The following is a 23,970-nucleotide window of genomic DNA, read 5'->3' as shown; positions in this document are numbered from 1 at the left end:
TAAATTCTAGATCTTGTTGACGAGCCAAGTCTATTTTTCAATGTTCAGTAACAAATGCTACAGCTTTTTATTAAATAATATTGCATATTTTTATCTATATACGATTTTTTTATTATCGATAATAATCGATAATAATAATCAATTTTGCACACAGAGCTCAGAGCATCTCCTAGTCGAACACTGTGTACCTCATGCTAACTTGTTTGAAATTTTTGCGATTCATGACCCATTTCAAAGTGTGACGAAGTCACTATATTTTGTTGATAACTATTTTGCTGATAAAATTAAAATGTTTACAGTGCAATAAATCGTATTTTAATTGGCATGTAATAAATTTGGCAAAAACAATATTGTATTGAATTTTTTGGGCGCTGAATATTCATGGGGGATTCCAAATACGCAATAAAGTTATGTCAAATCTCAAATCTGTTCAAGTATTAAAATTTATTTGTTTATAAATTTTTATTATTCAATAAACAATGAACTAAATTTGAGATTAAGACTGGAAGAAGTGCGTAAAGAGGCAAGTTTGATGAGCTGTGATTGATTGTTATAGACAGCGTTAAGCCTTAAGATCTATGTCATTTGACATAGTACGATGATCTAAATTTACTACAAGAAAACTCAATTATCAGAGCTAATGGACTAAATAGATAAACTTCGTAATCAATGTTACAAAGATTATAGTAAACGTTCCCATATAGTCTAGCAAGGTTCATATAATAAACATTCGCAACATTCCATAGAAAATATTATCTTTGAAGAACATGTAATTCCTAGAATGCCACTGTCTAGCTTCTCGAGTGTTTCTTGGAATAGCCACCATGGGGAGTACTTTATGTGCTATAAATATAAAGACAAAAGACAAAAACCAAAACAACGTAAAATTAATTATCGCAAAAAATGTATTGAAAATACTATCTCTAATTGATTGAATAAATCACCTGTTACTCACGGTTGCTTTACGGTTTTTTAATTAGTGTAGTTAAACAATGAATTGGCAAAAGAAAAATGGCCATAAATTAATAGAAAGCTTATCAAAATTGTGGTTCACTTCACTGTGAATCAGCAGACGATGACTCAATTTGTCATATGGTCAATTGAAATGAACCTAAACTTTGATATCCCTATTTATCATTAAGCCATTATACTTAGTTAGGTATATTTTATTGTTTTTTTTGTTTTGTTTTTTCTTTTTGCTCTACATAATAACCAATTACACTGCTAGTAGTACTTAAGACACGCTCGCTGACGCGTAGAGCCCTCTGAATGTCTGACAATCCATCAGATGTTAACTCAACGTAACTCAATGTCGAGCAAAACGGCGCTGCAGTTGCCACGTCTTCATTTCCGCTGACAGCTCTTGAAAATGGCTGACTGGATGGCCCGAGGCGCCCCACTGTGGTTGCTGCCCCACTCGTTATCGCTTAGTATGCCACGGAAGGCGTGGCATTTGCTTTTAAGTAAATAATATTAATCATACGCCCGGTGGGGCCGCGAGCAAACGAACGCTCCGACATGCATCAAAAACAACGCGCGAGCTTCTGAAATTGGAAAATTGAAAATGCATTGTAAGCGAGGGGATGAAAAATAGCTGGCATCGCGTAAAAATGGAAATGAATTACGCTCTCCATACTCTTAAAACCATTGGCAATGCATAAAGGGGCGCAATGTGTGCATGCAAATGCATATATAGCAGGCAATTGAGTTGAAGCTAGACGGCTTATAACTAGATTGATTGTGTTGAGTTGATCTAGATCTGTCTAGCTAGAATTCTATTTGTATATTTGTCTGTATTATCTGTTAGCTCGACAACTGAACTGTAAACACAGATAAAGACTTTCAACCATCTGTACTGGGTCCTCATAAGAATAAAAGTATTTTCATTAATTATATTTCAACATCTGCTCAGCTATCGATAACACCTTTTTATAGAAATATTCATTAGAATTCGCCATTAAGATCTCAAGTATTTATGACTTGAAACTTCTCGGAAAGTATTTTAATTGCACTATAAAATACTTTCCGAGCTATACTCCATATTTTATTACTAATTTAATTATAATTTTACCTTGTAATTATTTTTTTTTATTTTTTATCTTTTATATTTTATATTTTATATTTTATATTTTATATTTTATATTTTATATTTTATATTTTATATTTTATATTTTATATTTTATATTTTATATTTTATATTTTATTTTTTATATTTTATATTTTTTATACTTCTTTATTTTAAATTTTATATTTTATTTATTGCTCATATTAAATAGATTATATTTCAGAATTTACTATTTTTAATGTTATATCTTGTCATTTAGCGGGTTTTCACCTGGTGAAGTTATCTATGTGCAGCACTCCCATAAAATTCCCGCATTGAGGCTATTGCGTTTATTGCAAATTATAAATTCTGGTTCCCCTTTGTCTATCGTATGTTTTGAAGTTTATTCTGCAGAATTTGATTTAATATTGCTAATTCTTCGAAAATTTTCAATAATTGCACAATCTATGGTTGCATTGTTTTTATTTGATTTTTTATTTCAGCTAAAAGATATTTTCTTACCAGATAAGAAACGGAAACGTTTCGAGTGCTTAGTCAGCCACTCGAGTTCGAGGGTTCACCAGCGGCATTTCAGTTATTTGTTGCGCAATTGTTAATGCCTGATAAATGTATCGAATGGCTTATCAAAAACAATTTATTCTATGATAAAATGGCATTTAAATTAAATCAAATTGATATCGATAGAAAGTCAATTAAAATAGCCAGCACCGGCGATGCGCTACGCTATACAATAAAGAAAACAAGACAGACAGACAGATGGAATTCTGAGAAATCTACAAAAAAATATAAATAAATAAACTATGTTTACTAGAGACTTGAACTTGTTATTTAATCTAGAATCAGCTTTTTAGTTAATCTTAAAGCACTTTAATTATCTTTTATTATTATACATACATATAAACAAAATTCACATGTCCAAAATATGTTGACGTATTGTCTGTCAAATTATCATTTTTGATAAGACATTCAAGTAGTGCGAGCATAGAACTAACCTATGCATAAAAATGAAAATGGGTTCAGGGTATAAATAGCTAAAGAAACAAACAACTTTGGCAAGTAGGGTAATCGAATATTTATATCATATCAGTTTGTCAGAGGCTTAAGACCGATGGTTTTTCACAAATTTCATTTACTTTTGACATCCACAACTTGTGCTGCCTATAAAAGGTGAACCACAATTTCTTGGCCACCGAAGTACGCATTTTACGACCGTGCCACAAGCACATACGAAAGAATAAGCGAATTATCTATTATTTCAATATCGAAACGAAATGAAAATGTTTTTGCTAACGATGTTGGCCTGCCTGGCGGCCGCTGTGTGCGCAGGACCCAGCCAATCGCTCGGTGAATCGAAGCTGCTGCAGGCGATGCGCAGCACCAACGCACTGCAGCAAAACAATCCGGCTCGCTCTATAAAGTGCTTTCAGTACTACAGCGAGGTCTTCGATCAGCTGCTGCAGCAGTACGAGGAGCAGTATCAAACCTGCGAAAATGCCAGCGAAACTCAGCTCGCGACTCTCGATTGGCTGTACGAGTCGAAGCTGTCCGGCTTGAGCAATAATGCTCAGTCCGCCTGCCAACTGATTCAAAACTGCGATAATCTAACTGATACCGCTTCAGCTCTAGCCTGTTACGCACAGGTGGTAAGTGGGCTCAAAGTGAACTATAATTATGATTATATTATATATGTATATTTGATATTTTATGTACATTTACAAACCTCCTTCACAGGGCACTGAAGATGCCAAAGTTATGTACAACATTTCGGGCTCAGCCAGCCAGTATAACGGCGAGTTCAATCAGAAGAAGCAGGTGATCGAGTACCAGCTCGAAGAGTGCTCGAATGAGGCGAGACGTGCATATGAGGTTGACACGGAGCAGACCTATGTCAGACTGCAAGCTTGTTTAATGGGCACCGAGCCGGTGCCAAGTACCACTACGGCTGGGACTAGTGCATCGCCAGTGACCACAACAACTACGCCCGTTCCAAGCACAGCGGGAAGTAGCACAGCCGATACTAGTTCGTCTACGGTGATTAGAACAACAACAACGCCCGTTCCAAGCACCACCGCTCGTTCAACAAAAGTGCCAAAAACTACAACAACAACAACAACAACCGATATTCCAGTTACAACAACTACAACAGGTGCTTACACGACCAGTTCGATTCCAGTTTCAAAAAGCACTACAATTGCAACAACTTCAACTTCCAGAAGACCCATTCCAAGTATAAGGCCCACAACACCGCCAGTTCCGTTGACAACAACACCTGACTTCACATCCACTCCCACTCCCAGTTCCACTCCCAGTTCCACTCCAAGTTCCAGTTCCAGTTCCCATGCCACACCACCAGTTCCACTCGATTCCACAACAGCATCACTTATCAGCACAACACTTCCAGTTCCCCTCTCAATGACATCGGCTTTAGCTCCAGTCAAGCCAACAGCTTCGGCCGCGCCCAGCCTCAGCTCAGATCTTAAGAAACTGCTGCACTCGCTGCTACACTAGACAACATGGTTTATGTACTGCATTAAATAGGTAACGAGCTGACAAACCCTCGCTAACATTGAAGTTGCAAAACTTTTGTAATCTCTTTGGCGTGGATGGGCTGGGTTGGGTTGGTTTGGGTTGGGTTCGGTTCGGTTCGTTGCTTGGTCACAGCAAAAGTAACGGTAAAAGGGAAAGTAAAGTAAAAGCAATTTTATGGAAATGTTGGCCAAATATTGACAGAGTCCACACGGACCAGGCGACAGTCGCAATGGAAAAGTTCAGCTAAGCCAATTGCAACTCTACAAGTGTAACTTACATAATTAACGCTTGTAGATGTTAACTAGTTTGGACTGATGCGCCTGACCGACTTACCAGATGCCCTGTTAACTGCTTCAAGCGAAATGCCAGCATATCAATAGTATTTTAGTATATATTTTCCGTATTGTAAACTGAATTGGTGAATGTTTGTATTCAATATAAAAGAGCGTATAACAAAAATTTAATGATATATTATTACTCAGTAGTCAAAAACAAAAATAATAGATTTTTTTTTAAATTTAATGATAAATAAATAGATTCTCTTTAAACTAAAAATTAAAGATATAAATAAAAATCATTATTAATTTTAATACATGCATATAGATGAGGAATTTTAAAAAATTATTTTTACTATTATTTATATATAAAATAAAGCGCACTTTTTAGATAAAAATATATTTAATATATATATTAATATATTTAATATCTTAAAAATATATTTAATAGATAATATAAAAAATACATTAAAGTAAAACCAGGTTCCAATTATACTCATTTTTACTCATCAATTTTATATATATATTTTTTTTTTTACTTTGCACATTTATATTGATATAAAAATCATTAAGTAAAAACTTTAAAAAGTTGAGAGTAGAGAGAAAATCCAATCAGAGTTCAGAGATTTGATAAGAAATATATAAATATCGCTCTATCAAATCATATCAGTCTATCAATCATTACTCTAGCGGTGCTCTGTAATACCATTTGATTCGCTCTGAGTACAGGGTATTGTAAAATATAATTTGCATATTCCTGCACCTAGACAAAGTTTCTGCAATTGCCGAATGCCATTTGAAATGATTTTTTGATATTGCCGACCTAATCAAAGATAATTAAGATTTTGGGTTGGTCTTGAAACATAAATTGAATGGCAATTAAAGGCTTTAAGTCTTAGCATTTAACGGTTAAATAAACAGTAGCTATCTTTTGGCTCAAGGGTGTTTTTCATTTAAATTTAATTGCATTTGCTTTGCAGCATTGACTTTGGCTTTGACTGTTGATTGTTGTTGCCTACGGCATTGTTGTCACTGCAATTAAAACAAATTAGAAATGTAGCCACACACACGCAGAGAGAGTGAGAGAGAGAGAGAGAGAGTGGCAGAGGGAGAGGGAGCAAGGGTGCACGCAGTAGTGCCCCTCTAAAATGAAGCCAATAACTGGCGACAGTGCCGCGTGTCCTTGCCACAGGCTGCAGCTGGCGGCTGATTTAAATCGTTGCCTAGCTGCTCTTTTCACATTATTTGTGTGTATGTGTGTGTGTGTGAATGCAAGTGTGCGTGTGTGTGTATGTGTGTGTAGGAAATGTTAATGCAGTTCAAGCTATGTTTGCCTGGCTCGTTGAAAATGCTTTCGCACAAAGAACGCAATTAAGATATGCAAATTAGTGTGTGTATGTGTGTGTGTGCTCAGCAGGTGCACAGCAGGAGAGCGGCGCTGCTTGATATTTAGCTGCACTCCATTATTAATACGCTTGCACATACAAAAACCTTAAAGACACTGAGATAATTAAAATACGATTCACTAAGATTGAAATTTAGGGAATATGGAGAAGAAATTCATGGAAACTGAAAATCAGATCTGTGAATGCTAGAGTATTATGTCTTAGCCAATCAATGCATTTTCTTGGCATATTCATAGTCTGTATTCAATGAAGCCAGAAATTATTCAACTATGAAATGCATTTGCAGCATTTGCTTTGAGTTCAGTGCATTCCTGTCGAGCTTTGCCTAGCTATGCGCTCTTACTAGCTTCAAGTAAGTTCAATATCTGAACTGAACCCTCAAAATGGGAGTAATTTCATTATCTATTTCTGAAAAGAGGCTCATAGACAAGTCTTGGTCAGCTAAATGGGTTTGTTCTTATGCCAATGCTCGGTAGGATTTATCTCTTGAATGGTTACATAGAAACACTTATATAGCTAGGAAAATATTTATAGCATAAATGCGTATTCATTTTGGCTCACCTGAATAGGATTTTTGATTCATTTGGAGTATAAATTTAAGATTTTAGGAAGACTGTATATAATTTTTGAGCTTAAATGGTGAATTGACAAGGCTGAAACATAGAAAAAGTAATTCGATCTCCAATTATCAATCCCCGGAGACTACGTATTCCAATATATAAAGGATATCCCTAACAACTTGTACTGCCTTCGCCTTACCTAATTGCTATGCATCAATCTCTCACTAACTGATTCATACGAAATAGCATTGTTGAAGTAAAACAGATTGATCTTCTCATCAACTATTTATAAACATTTCATATCTTTACATATGTAGGTCACTTACTTTGCTCTCACCTTGCCCAACTTTGATAGTCCTACTGATATCTACCAATTGCCCACAATTCCATAATGCCTCTATAAAGCGCCTTAGCAACTGCTGTAATATTTTGGACGACCTGCAAAATTCTTCAATTATATGTGGCTATAAAAGATTGGCTGTAAAACTAAGTCGAGTTAATAAAATTCTGTGCATTGTTCCTGCGTTACCCAAGACGTTCGCAACAATTGAAAATGTAACTGAGACTGCGAACAGCTCGCGTGATTCCCAGGAACAAAAGCGAAATGTGCTCGCCAAGGAAACGACTTGTCATAAATAATTGCAATATATATTTCATTTAATAGACTACTCAATCTGTGAATCACGAAACGCTCTGACCATCGATTTGTAGTTTACGATAGCTGGAGTACAGCACGTGGCATGATAAGCGACTGAAGACGACACGAATATAGATTACATTCCTACTGGGTCTAAAAAGAACGATCAATGACCCTCATAATGTGAGCAATATGGACAGAAAAATAATAGAAAATCAAAATAAATACATGTAAGTGTAAATTAATTTCGAAAATGGTTAAGAATGTCAAGCGCAAGACTAAATATTTACTTAATAATTGTGTTCGGGCTATAAAATAGTTGCTTATCTAAGCTTATGTGTGTGCGTATCTGATAAGTGGAGCTGACCAATTGCAAAGGCGGATTACGTTCCTGAACCTTATCAACATCGGGCCTAACAGGAACGCTACCTACATTAAGTGGACAATGAAAAGTTTCTTGACTGTCGGACACCTTTCAGTTGAAAAGAAAACGGTATTTAAAATAATATACACTGGACTGTCAAAATTATAGACAGGACACCAGCCCTTAACAGCAAACATAAATGTTCGGGAAGTCATAGAAATTATGTCAAATGTCTTGGAAATGGTTTGTGATTTGCACAAAACTCTTTGCGCTTGTGTAAATATAATTTACGCTTTCTATTTGTGTTCTCGGGAACCACAATGATTTCAATGATTAGAGTAGCACGGAAGCAGATTAGAAGACCGATAGCTGGTATTGATAAGGCGTAATGCCTTAAGTGATAGAGCCCAAATTAAAAATAAAATGCCTATGTCGCTTTTCACATTGCCTCAGTAAGAAGTCCGACGTTCATAGCAAACGAATCAATAATCGAGTTAACCATCTACCAGAAAAACTAAACGAAATATCTAACATGTTTTCGAGAGTGTGTGTTCTGCTTTTGGCCATTGGCCTGAGCCAGGCTGTGCGCCTGCCCCTGCTGCCCGAGTCGCCGATGATTAAGCTTATGATGCGTACCAGCGAAGCCAGCCAGAACAATCCCCAACGTTCCCTTTCCTGCTTCAACGAGTATCTGCCTCTGTTCAACCAGGCCAATGAGAACTTCCAGGCCGCCTATGCTAAGTGCTTGTCCGATGCTGACGCATCCCGTGCGGGCATCGATGAGAGCACCAAGGATGAGCGCGCTCAGATCGACGGATCGGCAACATCGGCCTGCAAGGCTCTGGACACTTGCAGCCAGATCACTGACTCCGTCAAATATTTCACTTGCTACTCAGAATCGGTAAGTGAATTTTTCATTTGACGATTGAATCAAACGGATTATTCTAACGGCTTTCTATTTGAAAATTTGCAGGGCGGTGAGAACAGCAAGACCATGTACGAAATTTCGGCCGATGCCGCTGAGTGGTTGGCTAAGGTGCAAGAGGAATACCGTCTAATCGATGTTAACGAATACGCATGCACCAACAAAACTCAGCGCGACAATGTAGAGGAATCAGCTGCGATCTATGCGAACTTTGACAGGTGTCTCCTCGGCTTGGAACCACTGACCACTGCTCCACCCGCTGAATCCACCTCAGAGCCGAGCACTACCGCTGAAGATGAAGATGAAGATGACGATGACAATGACGATGAAGATGAAGATGAAGCTGAATATGAAGCTGAAGATAAAGATAAAGATGAAGATAAAGATGAAGATGAAGATGAAGATGACGCGTTGCTTATGGCGCTATTATTGTCAAAATAAAAGTCAATTGCAAAATCAGTATAAATATTAATCAATATATTTTATACAAGTGTTATCTATGAAGAGCGCATGACTTTTTTCTATATTCAAAAAAAAAAAAAAAATAATAATAATAAAATAAATAAAAAAATAAAAATAATAATAAAAATATATATTCATTTCATTGCATATTTAGTTCCAATTGTTAAATGTTTGTCGATTATTTCAATAAATAACTATTTTTAATAATGGACTCGGCTGACCGTGAGTTTCTTTACAACCGAGGAAAAATAAACATTCAAGTGAACTAAGGAAAAATTAATTTAATCAAATAATAATAATAATAATGTTATGTCTTAGGCAACCAATACGTTTTCTTGACATATTTATAGTCTACATCCCATGAAGTTATTAGTCTGTGAAATGCATTTGCAGAATTTTCTATGAGTTTAGCACATTGCTGTCGAAATGAAATATAGAAAAATTAATTCGATCTAAGGAAGACTCTAGGCATTGAAATAGATTATCGTTAAAAAATGTATTTTAAGGTCTGTTTTAAAAGTTTAAATCTGTTAAATACTGCAATCAATCAAACAACTATCAATCCCCTGAGAGTACATATTTCAATATACACAAGATTTCTACAACGACTTGCGCGTCCTTCGCTTTACCTAATTTCTATTTAAACTGTTTGGATTGAGTTTTATTCGATTCGATCGATCCATGACCCTCACAATGTTCAGAATCACAGGCGATTACTAGGAAATCAAAATATATATATGTAAGTTTAAATTAATTTTAAAAACAGTTAATGGTTAAATATTTGCTTAATAATTGTGCTCGTGCAATATAATGGTTGCTTATCTAAGATTATGTGTGTGCGTAGCTGATAAGTGGAGCTGACCAATGACAATGGCCGATGACGTTCCTGAACCTTATCAACATCGGGCCTAAGAGGAGCGCTACCTACATTAAGTGGACAATGAAAAGTTTTTTGACTGTCAGATACATTTCAATAGAATAAACACTTGATAGATATACACTCGACTGGAGCTAAAAATAATATATCAAAATAATAGACAGGACACAAGCCCTTAACAGCAAACATAAATGTTCGGGAAATCATAGAAATTATGTCAAATGTCTTAGAAATGGTTTGTCTTTGCGCTTGTGTAAATATAATTTATGCTTTATATTTGCGTTCTAGGGAACCACAATGATTTCAAAGATTAGAGTGACGCGATTGGGGGATCGTCGGCAACTGTTTAATTGTTTCATGGGAAATGTATTTCCCTCTGCCGGAGCTGTGGCAACAGACGATAAGACCGATAATGTCAGCAGGCATTGATAAGGCGTAATAGCTTAAGTGCCAAATCTAAGGTAATATCTTGGCCATAACATGTCGGCCGTATCTCTGGAGTAGCAGAACAACAACACTTGAGCAGCACACCTATAAATGCTGATGTCGCTTGCCACCATACCTCAATAACGAATCCGACGTTCAAACGAATCAAATATCGTGTTAACCATCTACCAGAAAAACTAAACGAAATATCTAACATGTTTTCGAGAGTGTGTGTTCTGCTTTTGGCCATTGGCCTGAGCCAGGCTGTGCGCCTGCCCCTGCTGCCCGAGTCGCCGATGATTAAGCTTATGATGCGTACCAGCGAAGCCAGCCAGAACAATCCCCAACGTTCCCTTTCCTGCTTCAACGAGTATCTGCCTCTGTTCAACCAGGCCAATGAGAACTTCCAGGCCGCCTATGCTAAGTGCTTGTCCGATGCTGACGCATCCCGTGCGAGCATCGATGAGAGCACCAAGGATGAGCGCGCTCAGATCGACGGATCGGCAACATCGGCCTGCAATGCTCTGGACACTTGCAGCCAGATCACTGACTCCGTCAAATATTTCACTTGCTACTCAGAATCGGTAAGTGAATTTCTTCATTTGACGATTGAATCAAACGGATTATTCTAATGGGGCTCCATTTGTAAATTTGCAGGGCGGTGAGAACACCAAGACCATGTACGAAATTTCGGCCGATGCCGCTGAGTGGTTGGCTAAGGTGCAAGAGGAATACCGTCTAATCGATGTCAACGAATACGCATGCACCAACAAAACTCAGCGCGACAATGTAGAGGAATCAGCTGCCATCTATGCGAACTTTGACAGGTGTCTCCTCGGCTTGGAACCACTGACCACTGCTCCACCCGCTGAATCCACCGCAGCGCCAAGCACTGCTCCACCCGCTGAATCCACCCCAGCGCCAAGCACTGCTGCTCCCGCTGAATCCACCCCAGCGCCAAGCACTGCTGCTCCCGCTGAATCCACCCCAGCGCCAAGCACTGCTGCTCCCGCTGAATCCACCGCAGCGCCAAGCACTGCTCCACCCGCTGAATCTACGCCAGCGCCAAGCACTGCAGCTCCCGCTGAGTCCACCCCAGAGCCCAGCACTGCAGCTCCCGCTGAGTCCACCCCAGAGCCCAGCACTGCAGCTCCCGCTGAGTCCACCCCAGAGCCCAGCACCGCAGCTCCCGCTGAGTCCACCCCAGAGCCCAGCACTGCAGCTCCCGCTGAGTCCACCCCAGAGCCCAGCACTGCAGCTCCCGCTGAATCCACCCCAGAGCCCAGCACTGCTGCTCCCGCTGAATCCACCCCAGAGCCCAGCACTGCTGCTCCCGCTGAGTCCACCCCAGAGCCCAGCACTGCTGCTCCCGCTGAGTCCACCCAAGAGCCAAACACATCGACCGAAACCGAACCGACTGAGAACTTGCCCGAAGAGGATCTGTCCCGTCTGGCCGAGGAGCAGAACAAGATCAAGCAGATGTTGGATGAGTTGAAGAAATGGTTCAAGCGCTACTAAAGCATTTAAAACAAGAAAAGTCAAATGCAAATTCAGCATAAATACTATTAATTATCTATTAAATACAAGTAATATTTATGAAGATCGCATGACTTTTTTCTATTGCCAAAAAAAAAAAATTAATTCATTGCATATTTAGTTCCAATTGTTAAATGTTTGTCGATTATTTCAATAAATAACTATTTTTAACAATGGACTCGGCTGATCGTGAGTTTCTTTACAACTGAGGAGAACTTAACATTCAATTGAACTATGGAAAATCTTAATTTATTTGATCAAATCATAATTGAATTTCATTGGAATGGCACCACTCTGAACTGTCTCAGCGATTAGAGTCGTCTAGTCTATAAATAACGCTTGAAATGACTATCTAATAGACTTTCTTTCAGCTCTTTACTATGCTAGCAATATTTTTTGAAATTCATAATAAACGTAGATTTGGACTAAGAACTTATAAATGCCAATAGTTTATCGCCTTGATAAGTTTCACAGTGTCAGCTCATAAAATTTGTAGTAGTAGCTACAGTGATACCTCCACTGGTGCACCTGCGCCTCAATTGTAGTAGTCAGCCTTATCTAATGCCGGCCATACTCATGCGTTGACCCAAGCGTGTTGGCCTTGTGATAATATTGACAACACTCACAGGAGTAGTGATAGCAAGTGTCTTCTTCATAATTGTCTTCGGAGCGATGCAATCATTATACGAGGTTTGCGCATTTGATTAGTTTTTAATCTGAAATCTATTCTAAACTTCCTCTAGATAACTGTTCACGCTGTCCAATTTTGACAGCTATATAAGCAATGCCCGCATAATTTGGAAGTCAGTTCAGTTATTACATTCGCCCACGTCCAGGATATATTCACAATTCGGAATAGCTGTGCAGCAAAATAACCAAAAAAAAAAAAAAAATAAGAAGTGTTCGCTATGAAATATACAATTGCTCTGTGCTTGGTGTTAGCCGCAGGCTGCAACGCCTTCTATTCCACCCAGGATGTTGACTTCCAGCCATTCCTGACGCGCCAGCAAAATGCGATGCGTTTCTTGATCTCTGCTCACGCTGTCAATACCCATGCCGATTTGGTCAACACCTGTTTTGATGAATATCTCTACAATCAGCAAAATGCCATGTTTAACTACAACAAATTTTACACCGGCTGCGTGAACACAGCTGAATCGGAAAAAAATGATTTGACCGCCGAGAGTGCTGCGATACGCCAGGACTTACTGTCTCGTAGCGATAACATGTGCGGTGTTCTCAGCAGCTGTGATAAATATGTCGATGGTCTCGAGTTCTTCGATTGCTACCGCAATGCGGTAAGTACTCAGAAATATACTGAAATTCTTTACGAAATGACCTTATCGATCGTTATTTCGGATGACAAACTGAACAGCTTAGTATCAAATAATATTTTACTTATACTCCTTTGCATACTTTTAAAACTATTTTTCAGTCCACTGACAGCTACAAAATAATGTTCACACTGAACAGCGATGCGAATATTCAGTTCAATACGATTTCCGCTAAGTACGATATCATCAATTTCGATCTGAAAACATGCGTGGATACTGCTCGTCTGGATTATGCACGTGAACTTGAGAAATGTGATGCAGATTTCAATGCTTGTCTTAATGGTGGTGCTGAGTCAAGTACTACTGAAGCTCCAATCGTCACTACCGAGGCTCCAGTCGTCACTACCGAGGCTCCAGTTGTCACTACTGAGGCTCCTGTCGTCACTACTGAGGCTCCAGTCGTCACTACTGAGGCTCCAGTCGTCAGTACCGAGGCTCCCTGTCGTCACTACTGAGGCTCCAGTCGTCACTACTGAGGCTCCAGTCGTCAGTACCGAGGCTCCTGTCGTCACTACTGAGGCTCCAGTCGTCACTACCGAGGCTCCAGTCGATACGACCGAAGGTCCAGTCGTCACTACCGAGGCTCCAGTCGACACTACCGAGGCTCCAGTTGACACTACCGAGGCTCCAGTTGACACTACCGAGGCTCCAGTTGACACTACCGAGGCTCCAGTTGACACTACCGAGGCTCCAGTCGACACTACCGAGGCTCCAGTCGACACTACTGAGGTTCCAGTCGACACTACCGAGGCTCCAGAATCCATTGATACTACAGAGGCCCAGGTATTCACTACTGAAAAGATGCCAGAAGAGGACATCGATATGATGTCGCTGACCTTCGGAAAGCTTATGAATAAGCTGAAGCGTGTTTTCTAAACTTGCGTCTGATTGTAAAGCGAAATTAGCATAGTTCGTCAACGCAAGCATATATATGTATATATAAAAAAAAAACCGTTGAATTCATAATTTATTAATAGTTGAAATGTAATGAAATTAGTGGAGGGGCTGCATACTTTTAGGATGGAAAAGAAATGCAATTCATTCATAAAGCTTATCAGTTGTTTGCATACTCAGGTAATAAGCCAAGACATGTATATGGTATATAGGTATTTTTATGACATGATAAGATAAATGGCTATGAATAATAATTTTCAATAACAAATTCTAATTTTTTAATTATTGGAAAAGCATATATTTCGTCATTAATCCCACAGTAGGGAAAATATGAATCTGATGTATAGCTTATGACTGATCAAATTATTCATTTTTCTTTCTGCATAGAACGAGTTGGCCTTGAATGTATTATTCCTTTGTAACGATGGATCAGCTACGATCAGAAACGAATTTTGCCAATTGAATACGAACATTGTGGGTGGCATTCAGTTTTATAATTCTCTTTATTCTTCAGTGTCGGGGGCTTTATACCCTGAGTCGAAATTATATCTAGTGTCTATTATATGTGTGTTCTTAACCTGTCACTGCATTTGTAAGACTCAGCGCTCATCTCTCTAATTTTTAAGCTCACCCACGTGGCCCCCATATATATTTTTATTGCAAGGCAAATTTACAATCGTTTTTATATGTTTTTTCTACTCGTCGACCAATTGTTTATCAATAATAGTCTATATACTACTACTGCTCAAATTGTGTTTATGTGTTATACTGTATGATTGTGTGAATTAGTAGGAAATATCAATTATACAGAATTTCAGCAATAACACACTCGAGTCTCACTTGAGACGGCAAACTGTTCGAAGCGCCATTCACAATTTATAGCTAAATGTGTGCGGTACAAGTTGAGAATCAATTGGTTGGCGAGACCAGCCGACGCCGTCTGCAACAACTCGGTCAACACAGGCAGCATGTGGCTCTGGCTGCTGTGCTACTGATGGGCATTTGCATGCGTGGAGCATGCGACACGACTCCAAGTCTGACTGCAGGCATACCCATTCCATGGCCCGACGCGACACTCGACGAGTGTCACACTGAGTATATGCAGGCGTTTGCCAAGGCCTCGAGCGCCTATGCCATTGAATACGAGCGATGCGAACTGACAGCGAATGAGACACAGATCGATCTCACCATCGATGTCCAGCTGGAGCGTGAACAAATCCAGCTGGGCCACAGCGCATTGTGCAGCAATTTCGAGCTGTGCAATCAACTTGACGACGATCTCGAGTACTTGGAGTGCCACAAGGATCATGTAAGTGCTATACTCTAGGCAACAGTAGCTAAGACCTACTATATGTGCAATTAAAATTGAAGAGCACTAGCTGTCTAATCGTACACTAATAAATGCCCTATTAAGAGCTTAACTTATACTTTAAATTATTGAATCCATAAAACTAATCTATATTGATTGTATAAAGCCATTGGAAGCATGCCTATACTTAATAATCTAATTATGCTATGCTCTGCGGCGTAACAACCCCACCTGAATGTAGGCAGTTTTTATAGAACTTTTAATCTAAAACGCCTCAGGTATTGACCTCAAGTGCTTTAAAGCGGAAAAATTTAGAAATTTATCAACAAGCTTTTTGTTGGCAATAATCATGAGTTTATAATAGAATAATAATAACAATTTTTTGTTAGTTCGTTGTAAACATTATTTACGATGGAAGTTTTAGTGAACCGTTTAAAGCCATATATATCTATCTATATCTATCTATCTATCTATCTATATCTATCTAAAATTAAAAAAAAAAAATAAAATAAAATAAAAAATAAATAATAATAATAATAATAATAATAATAATAAAAAAGAGTTTTGGAAGTATAATTAAAGGCTATATGTTAACATCAAAACAAATACTTTCATTAAAAAGCTCATTAAAAGCTTTTGTAAATATAAACTTATTAAAATAAATAAAGCTCATTATAAGCTTCTGACCTAAAGGTAATATGAAAAAAATCAGTTTATTATCTAGAGTTCATATAAAATGTTCAAGTTTTCTTTAAGCTTAAACTAACTAAGCCCATAAATTGTAGTTCACCTCTCGTCGAATGAAAAAATTCAATGCAGCTTGCATAACTTTTATCTAGATCAATTGAATTTCGGCTTTTCTCAACTATTGGTTCAAAGCTCAAAGGAAAGTTTAAGTTTTTATGCTTTTGAAAATTTATTTTGATTCTTTTAAAAGCTCAATGTAAAGCTCCCTGATCGCCTTCAACTAATCCATGTCTCATGCATTTGCAGGGCAACGAGAATCTGGACCTGATGACTTCGATTAATTACAATGCAACAAGCGCCTACACACGCCTGCGCCAGGATTTCGATGCAGTGCAGCAGACGCTGATGTTGTGCACACTCGATGCCCAGGTGGCGTATATAGGCAGCATGCGATTGGCGAACGAGGAGCTGCAAGAGTGTCGCAGAGAGGTGGCCGCAATGGATGCGAACTGATCGATCAATATATACACATATATACATATACATATATATATACACATATAGAAGCATCAAAATCGAATATAGATATATTAGTAAAGCATTTGGATAGAGACTTTTGCCTATGACCTAGGCCACCTTCGCAGCATCCTGCAGGCATTTGTCCAGTGCATCGAATATCTTCGCTGTCTCCAGGACATAGTTATGCTCGCTGCGATTCGTGCAGAGATAACGCTCCTCGTCGATGCCATTCAGCTGTTTGGTTATAGCCAGCGCATTTTCCGACGCATTAAACGAGATGTTATACATCGTCATGAGCTGCTGCTTGGACTGACAATGGAAGTTGTTGATTAGGCCATATTGTCGTTTCGCTTGCGCACTCGACTTACCAGCTTGGCAAAGCAATCGAAGTAGTCCAGCACATTCGTGATGTTCAGGCAGCTGCCGATGTAGCTATCTATGCGCATCGCTGCCTGCCGTATCTGCTGCTGCATGCCACCCACCTGGCTGAAAACGGTGTCACGCCCACTATTCGCATGCTGTTGGCAGTCAGCGTATGCCGTCTCCCATGTGCGGCCTACCTGCTTCAGCTGCGGCAAATATCTGGCAAAACATTGCTTCGTATTGCCCGCTCCAGCCAAATCATGATGCTCCAAATATTCCGCCAAACTCTCCAGAATTCGTGATGTCTCGGCCTGCTCCAGGTGCTACATATACAATATGCTTATATATAACTATTCAAATTTCAAGAAAAAATAAAAATCCCTTGTAATTTTTACCAGCAATTGGGTAAGCAGCAAAAATGTGAATACAGCTTTCATGTTTTCTGTGCGTCTGTTTGGTTTGGCCGACAACGTGATACTGCGGAAATAATAATAAAGTTCAAGGCATAGGGCTTATTTAACTAACTTGACATTGATTCATGGCTTTTTAGCCGCTCCGCTTTGTTGTTATCTAAAAAAAATCGTACTAAAGCCCTTCAGTACTGCTTCAACTGTGAATCGCTGAAAGTTTGCAGCATACTTTTGTATGCCAGTGTAGTAGTAGTTCTTTTTGGATATCATGATCTAATTGTTGCTCATATTTGAGGTGTGTGAAGTGTAAGCATTCAGGTGCACACAGTGTAGCAGCTTGATAAGTATTAAATAGTTTGTACATTACTTTGAACGATATAAAGTTAATATGGCTATAAACAGTATTCTAAGTATTTTAAATACATTTTCATATAATAAAATATAATATAATAAATATTTTTATATCAGCACTATTTAACAATTCAATTTTATTCTTAATAATCATTTATTTGTATTATTAAAATATTTATTTTTATTTAAAATTTATTATATAAATATATATATCTATTAAACAAATTAAAATATAATACAAGTTGTAAAAAAAATGATTTTTTTTAAATTTTTCTTAATTAATTAAATATATTAAAATATATGTAATCTTTGATTTTATTCTTTATATATATTTTTATTATTCAATTATGTAAAACCTCATAGCATATGCCCATATTAATTGGCATCTATAACATTTGCATATTTTATTATTATTCATTAATCCGCTGCCTCAATATATTTGCCTTTGACAATTCATATTCAGAATGCCGATACGGCTGGCTGACGTTACAGCGGCGCATTTTTGGCATAGTTTTCGATTATTTATGAAGGCGATAGCATATGCTATGCTAAAGCCGATAAGCCAAAACAATCGAGTTGTAGACACATTGGCGCATATATTGGCTTAATATTTCATTAGCCGGGCTAAAGCGCACGAGCTGGCTGGAACAAGTGTTAACGCGTTTTGGGGCGCTTATCAGGTCGAATGGGCGGTTCATTGTCTATTTTTAGCCTACAGGGTCACAGCCTTATTCGCCTGTTACGTGGGCATCACAATTAAAGCGAAACAACAACAACAACAAAACAGACACAAAATAAATAAATAAATAAATGCACATGCAAAGCAATTTGTGGCGTCTGGCATGAGGCGCTTTGTGGTTCCGTATGGGTTCGAGTTAATGCCACCTAATTGATCGGCTTCACACACACCTTTCACCTGATGAGGCAGTTCGTTTTTATTTATTTTTTTATTATTATTAATTTTTTTTTTTTTTTTGTTCTTTTTTGGCCAGCTACACACAATAATTTTGACCAAAAATTCACCATTGCGAATGCATCAATCATTCCGCAATGAATTCGCCAGCGCCTCGCACCATATATAAAGCATAAGCGCCCATTGCGCTCTATCTACAGTGCTTGACGAACCGTACAGAGTCTCAACATGAAACAGTTCTGCAACGTTCTAGTGCTGGCCAGTTTGGCCATCTTAGCTCAAGTAATTGACAGTGTGTGGGATTTGCAAATAATCAAGAATACAATTTCAAGTGTCGTTTCGTTAACTGCAGGCCATGCCGAGCTCAGTGCAAACGCAGCTGCAAGGCGCCCTGGATAAATATCTGGTACAGGCGAACAACCTGGACATGGTCTCGGCGGATGTGACCTCACAGTGCTTCGCCTTGTACTTGCCGATGCTGAACGAAGTGGCCGCCTCATTCTCCAGTTCGTATCAGGCCTGCATTACCACCTACAACAATGAGCTGGCCAATTTGACAGCGCAGGCTCAGAAGGATCAGGTGGTCTACCAGCAGGACGTGGCCGGTCTGTGCAGTGCCTTCACCAGCTGCAACAACAGCACCAGAAATGACAGCACAGCCTTCTTCAGCTGCTACGCAAACGCCGTAAGTGAAAGTCAAGAAACTCGCTCAAGAAAAAATAAAACCCTGACTAATCTCGCTTTAGGCTCAAGCCGATGTCTCCATCATCTATGACATTGCCACCAATGCAGCCAGCACGGCCAACACTCTGGCCGAGTCCATCAAAGCCAATCAGGACTTGGAATATCAGTGCACCAATACCACCGAGAGCAACTATGTGCGCGACACGGCAGCCACATACGATCTGCTCGACAGTTGCCTGAAGAACGGTCTGCCCACCACATCGACAGCTGCTCCAGCGCCGACCACTACGCAAAGTCCTGCTACGACTGGCGATGACAATGCTACCGGCTCGACTGCTGGCAGCTCAACAACTACAGTGACAGTCTAAAGTGAATGTCTAAATGTGAGGGGCATTTCAATTAAACAAAATATAGAAAAATATATGAGCATTTATTCAAAAAACAAAACAAACAATGTGAAGCTGCATTTCGTTATCATTTGTTGCTTGGCACGGATATTGCATTTGACAAGCATTTCACTCTCTTTCTTGTACGTCAGTCAAGTGTCGCCTGTTGCAATGTCTGGCAACGCTCAAATGCGGCAACTTTGTAGCACATAAATTGGGCAACTCGCTTTGTCAGCCAAGTCGAAAAAATGCTGTTAAGCGCATTGTTTAAGCTGTCAATTAGCTGTCACTTGATAGTTCTTTATATTTTTAAAATATATGAGGGTGTGGCCACTACCAATTGGCAACTCCAGCTTGTTGTTAAGCTGTCAGAAGCTCTTCAATTTCATGCTAGAAGTTGTCATGCTGATTGTAAACTTTAGCTTTTATTTGAAAGAGCATAAGACAACATTTTTATCCAAAAATGTACATTACCATGATTTTGTTCTTAAATTATATAAATATATTATTTTGAGAAACAATAAACATCAAATTTATATTAAGTTTTCTACGGTTTTCTATATGCCTAAGAACTATTCTTCATTTTTTTTTTTTTTTTTTTTTTTTTTTTTGCAATATTAGATACTGTTATTTTTTTATTTAAAAAAAATATAAAAATAAAAATAATGATTAATAAATACTATTCTTTGATAATTAAGAAAAATATAAATAAATAAAAAAAAAAAAAAAAAAAATAAAATAAAAATATTTATCTACATATACATAATAATAATAATAATATTTATTTTTTTATAAACAATTAATAATATAATATTAATAAAAATAATAAATTAAATTAATTATTTAAAATTTTTGAAAAATATATTCTCCTATTTTTAGTTTATTATGTTTATTATAATTATTATTTTTTATTTATTTATTTATTTTTTATTTTTTATATATATATTGTATATATTTTAAAATTTTCTAGTTGTTTTAGCAACGTCGTTTTTTCTGTCTTTGACTGTCTTATAATTTGTATACGTTTTCTGGAACATCCCCCGCATACTTTTACTTCCAATTATATTTATTAAATCAAGTAATCTCACAACTTAAAAGATTTTTACAGTTTTTTTCAATTTCTAATCTAAAGCTGACAAAAAAGTATGAAAAAAACAATCTTATCAAAGCCCTCAGAAGCAAAACAAAAATCATTGACCGTTGGAATTTCGATTGTCGTAGGATCAATTTACTGTTGTTATTTACTACAATTTCACTTTTTGTTTTGGCTATAAAAGTGCCGTCCAGTTAGCAATTGTGTTCAGTTGAAATTTCGGCCGTGAAACGTTCAATATGAGATTTATTGGAAGTGTTTGCCTCTTGGCCATGGCCATTTGCCTGCTGCTGTCCGCCGTCAACGTAATGAGAATTGACCGACCCAAAAAGTACTGAGGCACGAGATTCATGCTAAACCATACACCATTTTAACAGGCGCTGCCAGTGCGAGTGCAATGCAGCGACAACAACAACGGAACTCAGACGCAAACCTCGTCGGATGGCCAACAGACACAGACGCAAACTGGACCCGGCTGCCAAACACAAGAATCTGGAGATGGACAGCAGAGCCAGAGTCAGAGCCAAAACGGCAATGGCACCCAAACACAGACACAGTGCAGTGGCTCGAATTGCTCTACATTGCCGCCGCTCTTCACGATGAAACCACTCGAATGGAACACTCTTCCACCCATCCAATGGAACACTTTTCCACCCATGCAATGGAATTAGAAATGAACTACTCGACGCTCCACTGCAGAGTCAACTGATATAGGAAATAGATATTTATCTATATACATTGACCTTGCTGTGCTTTAAGCTCTGTGTTCCACTTAATTGTGTTCAATTAATACAATAAATCTAGCTTAAGACTGTCAAGCCTTTAAGCACCTTGTCAGCTCTCGTTTGATAGTTTTCTGAATTTACATTTATTTGCATTTTGACAGTTCTCTTGGGTAGCAGAGTTAAGACTAACGAATGGTCTCTGTTGCCATGGCAACCTATCGGAACAATATGTATATAAAGATATGTTGATAATAATAATAATAACAATATAAGCAAATCAAACTTTTTTTTTTATCACCTTATCACACATTTAATAAACAACAACTATATTTGGGCCTGTTGAAAATGTAATTTAATAGGCACGGCAAAAAGCTTTTCGTTGGGGTTCGTTGAATATTTGATAAAGGTTTCACATAATCGTGTAGGCTCTTACAGTGCTGGGCGAGGAGGTTAAGCATGTGCTAAAAGACTTTTTGATATGAGCAGATAGCTTGCAGTCTATCCGGAACTAAATGTTCACGCACACAAGTCAAGCTGGTTCAAGTCCTAAACCCCTGAGTAGGGTATGTGTAAAAAGTGTTTTATAGATTTAACTTTTTAATAAGCGAACGTATGAGAAAAGTAGCTCAGCATAGATGAGATTTTATAAAATGAAAAAAAAAAGTTTAATAAATATTAAAAAAATAAGTCAGCGTAGCATATACTTTAATCATACATATAGGTCAACCTGTCGAACATCCCCCACTTGTAGCACTTATTTTTCAGCGGATATGAAGTTTATAAATGCATTAACTAATTTCGTTTATAAGTTTCGTACACTTATAAAGATAATAATGCAATCAAAAATCAAATATGGTCTTAGCACAAAATATTGCTCCACTCGAGGCAAGTTGCTGGCTTGCGAACGCATATTCTCGCTCTTATCTGCTGGCGCACTGTATTAAACAATAATTCCCCGATTTACGCGCTGCTTAAAATTTGCCAAACTAAGAGCTGAGGCTATGCGGGAGCAGTCCAATTGTTTGCATAAGATTAGCTAAACCATTTCTCCTGCTCCTGCTACTGCTTCCTGCTCGCTGTGGAACTTTTCGACTGTCGGAAAGTGTTGCATTAGATTTTTCGCCCAGCAAGTTGCGGCTAATGCAATTTTTCGCTGCTGCGCATATCAAAACTTTTAAATGCGCACCAAAACTTTTAACTGGCGAAGCTGCCGTGCCGTGCTGCCGGAGCAACTGCATCCAATGGATGTGCCATGTCAGCGTATGCAAGTAATTGCGCATAAGCGCTACAATAATCAAAGCCAGACATGAACTTGGAACATATGCTTCGCTGATCTGGGACTTCTCCGTCGCCGTGTCGGAGCTAGCTGGCTTTTAACTCATTTTCTGATTAAAATCTTGGCCATTAAGCGCGAGCGCTCAAATCGGACTAAACTTTTTTAATGGCACTGATAATAGTTGCGCCTGGGTTTGCTAGTCGCCGTGTCGGCATGTACCTATCTCTGCTCCCTCCCTCTCTCACTCACTCTCTCTCTCTGTCTCTCTCTCTGACTGCTTCTCTGTCAGTCATGCTCTGAGGTGGCGCTGAAATTGGCGCCTGCAATGAACGACATGGCTCTGAATTCGGGCTAAAATTAAATTAAAACTGTCGCGCAAAATGGGCGCAGAAAAAAAAAACGAAGAAATAAAGGAGCAAAGGCAACCAGGCAGCAGTTGAAATTGTGAAAATATTTGTGCTGCTTCTTTCTCCTTTACTTTCTCATGCTCTTTCTCTTTTTTTATGTATATATATATTCAAAGCGAGTTGGCAGCTCCAGCTGTCAGCGCTGCCAGAGCAACGATGTCAATTAGTTTTTCAAACGGGCTCGCCTCACCTCACCTCTCTGCCTTTGCCTCTTTTCTCACCCTTGGCCTCCTCTCAAGTCAAGTTGACTTTAAGTTAATTGCATAAGATTTCACTTTGCACTTTGTTGCCACGCCCAGCGCCGCCCACAGTGGAGCCAACTCGCTGTTTCCTGTTGCCACTTGCCGCGTGTTGTTGCCATTCTTTAATCAAGTTAAAAGTTATTTTTAAATGAAGTGCGAACAATATGCAAGAGCAGTGCAAACATTGCATTCCCGTTGCCCTAACTACCACTCCGCTACCCTCTGCATTCTGATACCACAGCACCACCCCACCCCACCCGCATTCATTTGCATTTTCATAAATATATCTGCATATTATTGCACAACTCCTTTGCG

General features: G+C 38.5%; 7 protein-coding genes across 9 annotated transcripts; 6 read left to right on the top strand and 1 right to left on the bottom strand.

Moving 5' to 3' along the window:
- Positions 1–3,247: 3,247 nt before the first annotated feature.
- On the top strand, positions 3,248–4,645 carry LOC6579140 (flocculation protein FLO11). Of its 3 annotated transcripts, none has more exons than XM_044010825.1 (3): positions 3,248–3,708; positions 3,797–4,211; positions 4,282–4,384. In XM_044010825.1, exons 1-3 carry the CDS (start codon positions 3,337–3,339, stop codon positions 4,296–4,298), a joined length of 804 nt encoding a protein of 267 aa, XP_043866760.1. In that variant the 5' UTR covers positions 3,248–3,336; the 3' UTR covers positions 4,299–4,384. The 3 variants fall into 3 exon arrangements, with proteins under 3 accessions (XP_043866760.1, XP_032586139.1, XP_002005037.2); XM_032730248.2 differs by having other exon boundaries at positions 3,249–3,708; positions 4,279–4,384; XM_002005001.4 differs by having other exon boundaries at positions 3,249–3,708; positions 3,797–4,645.
- A 3,635-nt stretch (positions 4,646–8,280) lies between these two features.
- Positions 8,281–12,126, top strand: LOC6579139. Its single transcript, XM_044010558.1, has 5 exons — positions 8,281–8,737; positions 8,810–9,193; positions 10,389–10,514; positions 10,580–11,110; positions 11,184–12,126. The coding sequence occupies exons 1-5, from the start codon at positions 8,369–8,371 to the stop codon at positions 12,042–12,044; spliced, it is 2,271 nt and encodes a 756-aa protein (XP_043866493.1). The 5' UTR covers positions 8,281–8,368; the 3' UTR covers positions 12,045–12,126.
- A 743-nt stretch (positions 12,127–12,869) lies between these two features.
- Positions 12,870–14,362, top strand: LOC122757689. The gene is given in 3 exon segments (XM_044010737.1): positions 12,870–13,360; positions 13,498–13,821; positions 13,823–14,362. Coding segments are annotated over 3 exon segments (1,164 nt in total). The 5' UTR covers positions 12,870–12,970; the 3' UTR covers positions 14,273–14,362.
- Positions 14,363–15,136: 774 nt separating this feature from the next.
- On the top strand, positions 15,137–16,829 carry LOC6579137. The gene is made up of 2 exons (XM_002004998.4): positions 15,137–15,599; positions 16,593–16,829. The coding sequence occupies exons 1-2, from the start codon at positions 15,177–15,179 to the stop codon at positions 16,797–16,799; spliced, it is 630 nt and encodes a 209-aa protein (XP_002005034.1). The 5' UTR covers positions 15,137–15,176; the 3' UTR covers positions 16,800–16,829.
- Positions 16,830–16,855: 26 nt separating this feature from the next.
- LOC6579136 lies at positions 16,856–17,677 on the bottom strand. The gene is made up of 3 exons (XM_002004997.4): positions 17,564–17,677; positions 17,174–17,491; positions 16,856–17,114 (listed from the first exon to the last, which is right to left on the bottom strand). Exons 1-3 carry the CDS (start codon positions 17,603–17,605, stop codon positions 16,914–16,916), a joined length of 561 nt encoding a protein of 186 aa, XP_002005033.1. The 5' UTR covers positions 17,606–17,677; the 3' UTR covers positions 16,856–16,913.
- A 1,339-nt stretch (positions 17,678–19,016) lies between these two features.
- LOC6579135 lies at positions 19,017–19,977 on the top strand. The gene is made up of 3 exons (XM_002004996.3): positions 19,017–19,124; positions 19,195–19,527; positions 19,589–19,977. Exons 1-3 carry the CDS (start codon positions 19,071–19,073, stop codon positions 19,892–19,894), a joined length of 693 nt encoding a protein of 230 aa, XP_002005032.1. The 5' UTR covers positions 19,017–19,070; the 3' UTR covers positions 19,895–19,977.
- Positions 19,978–21,201: 1,224 nt separating this feature from the next.
- On the top strand, positions 21,202–21,870 carry LOC6579134. The gene is made up of 2 exons (XM_002004995.4): positions 21,202–21,310; positions 21,383–21,870. Exons 1-2 carry the CDS (start codon positions 21,245–21,247, stop codon positions 21,674–21,676), a joined length of 360 nt encoding a protein of 119 aa, XP_002005031.1. The 5' UTR covers positions 21,202–21,244; the 3' UTR covers positions 21,677–21,870.
- The last annotated feature ends 2,100 nt before the right edge of the window (positions 21,871–23,970 follow it).

Source organism: Drosophila mojavensis, unplaced genomic scaffold (genome assembly GCF_018153725.1).
Source record: "Drosophila mojavensis isolate 15081-1352.22 unplaced genomic scaffold, ASM1815372v1 contig_80, whole genome shotgun sequence".
Classification (NCBI taxonomy): domain Eukaryota; kingdom Metazoa; phylum Arthropoda; class Insecta; order Diptera; family Drosophilidae; genus Drosophila; species Drosophila mojavensis.
The sequence above is the reverse complement of the archived record's forward strand: the minus strand, read 5'-3'. Positions and strand labels throughout refer to the sequence as shown.

Excerpts from the sequence above, each read along its gene's own strand:
- LOC6579140 (XM_002005001.4), top strand. The coding sequence starts at position 3,337 with ATGAAAATGTTTTTGCTAACGATGTTGGCCTGCCTGGCGGCCGCTGTG. Across the intron at positions 3,709-3,796 it reads TAGCCTGTTACGCACAGGTG|GGCACTGAAGATGCCAAAGT; the intron begins GTAAGTGGGCTC and ends CCTCCTTCACAG.
- LOC6579139 (XM_044010558.1), top strand. The coding sequence starts at position 8,369 with ATGTTTTCGAGAGTGTGTGTTCTGCTTTTGGCCATTGGCCTGAGCCAG. Across the intron at positions 8,738-8,809 it reads TCACTTGCTACTCAGAATCG|GGCGGTGAGAACAGCAAGAC; the intron begins GTAAGTGAATTT and ends GAAAATTTGCAG. Across the intron at positions 9,194-10,388 it reads TGCTTATGGCGCTATTATTG|GGAACCACAATGATTTCAAA; the intron begins TCAAAATAAAAG and ends TTTGCGTTCTAG.
- LOC6579137 (XM_002004998.4), top strand. The coding sequence starts at position 15,177 with ATGTGTGCGGTACAAGTTGAGAATCAATTGGTTGGCGAGACCAGCCGA. Across the intron at positions 15,600-16,592 it reads TGGAGTGCCACAAGGATCAT|GGCAACGAGAATCTGGACCT; the intron begins GTAAGTGCTATA and ends ATGCATTTGCAG.
- LOC6579136 (XM_002004997.4), bottom strand. The coding sequence starts at position 17,605 with ATGAAAGCTGTATTCACATTTTTGCTGCTTACCCAATTGCTG. Across the intron at positions 17,492-17,563 it reads TGCTGCTTACCCAATTGCTG|CACCTGGAGCAGGCCGAGAC; the intron begins GTAAAAATTACA and ends TTGTATATGTAG. Across the intron at positions 17,115-17,173 it reads TCGATTGCTTTGCCAAGCTG|TCCAAGCAGCAGCTCATGAC; the intron begins GTAAGTCGAGTG and ends TTCCATTGTCAG.
- LOC6579135 (XM_002004996.3), top strand. The coding sequence starts at position 19,071 with ATGAAACAGTTCTGCAACGTTCTAGTGCTGGCCAGTTTGGCCATCTTA. Across the intron at positions 19,125-19,194 it reads GTTTGGCCATCTTAGCTCAA|GCCATGCCGAGCTCAGTGCA; the intron begins GTAATTGACAGT and ends CGTTAACTGCAG. Across the intron at positions 19,528-19,588 it reads TCAGCTGCTACGCAAACGCC|GCTCAAGCCGATGTCTCCAT; the intron begins GTAAGTGAAAGT and ends ATCTCGCTTTAG.
- LOC6579134 (XM_002004995.4), top strand. The coding sequence starts at position 21,245 with ATGAGATTTATTGGAAGTGTTTGCCTCTTGGCCATGGCCATTTGCCTG. Across the intron at positions 21,311-21,382 it reads TGCTGCTGTCCGCCGTCAAC|GCGCTGCCAGTGCGAGTGCA; the intron begins GTAATGAGAATT and ends CCATTTTAACAG.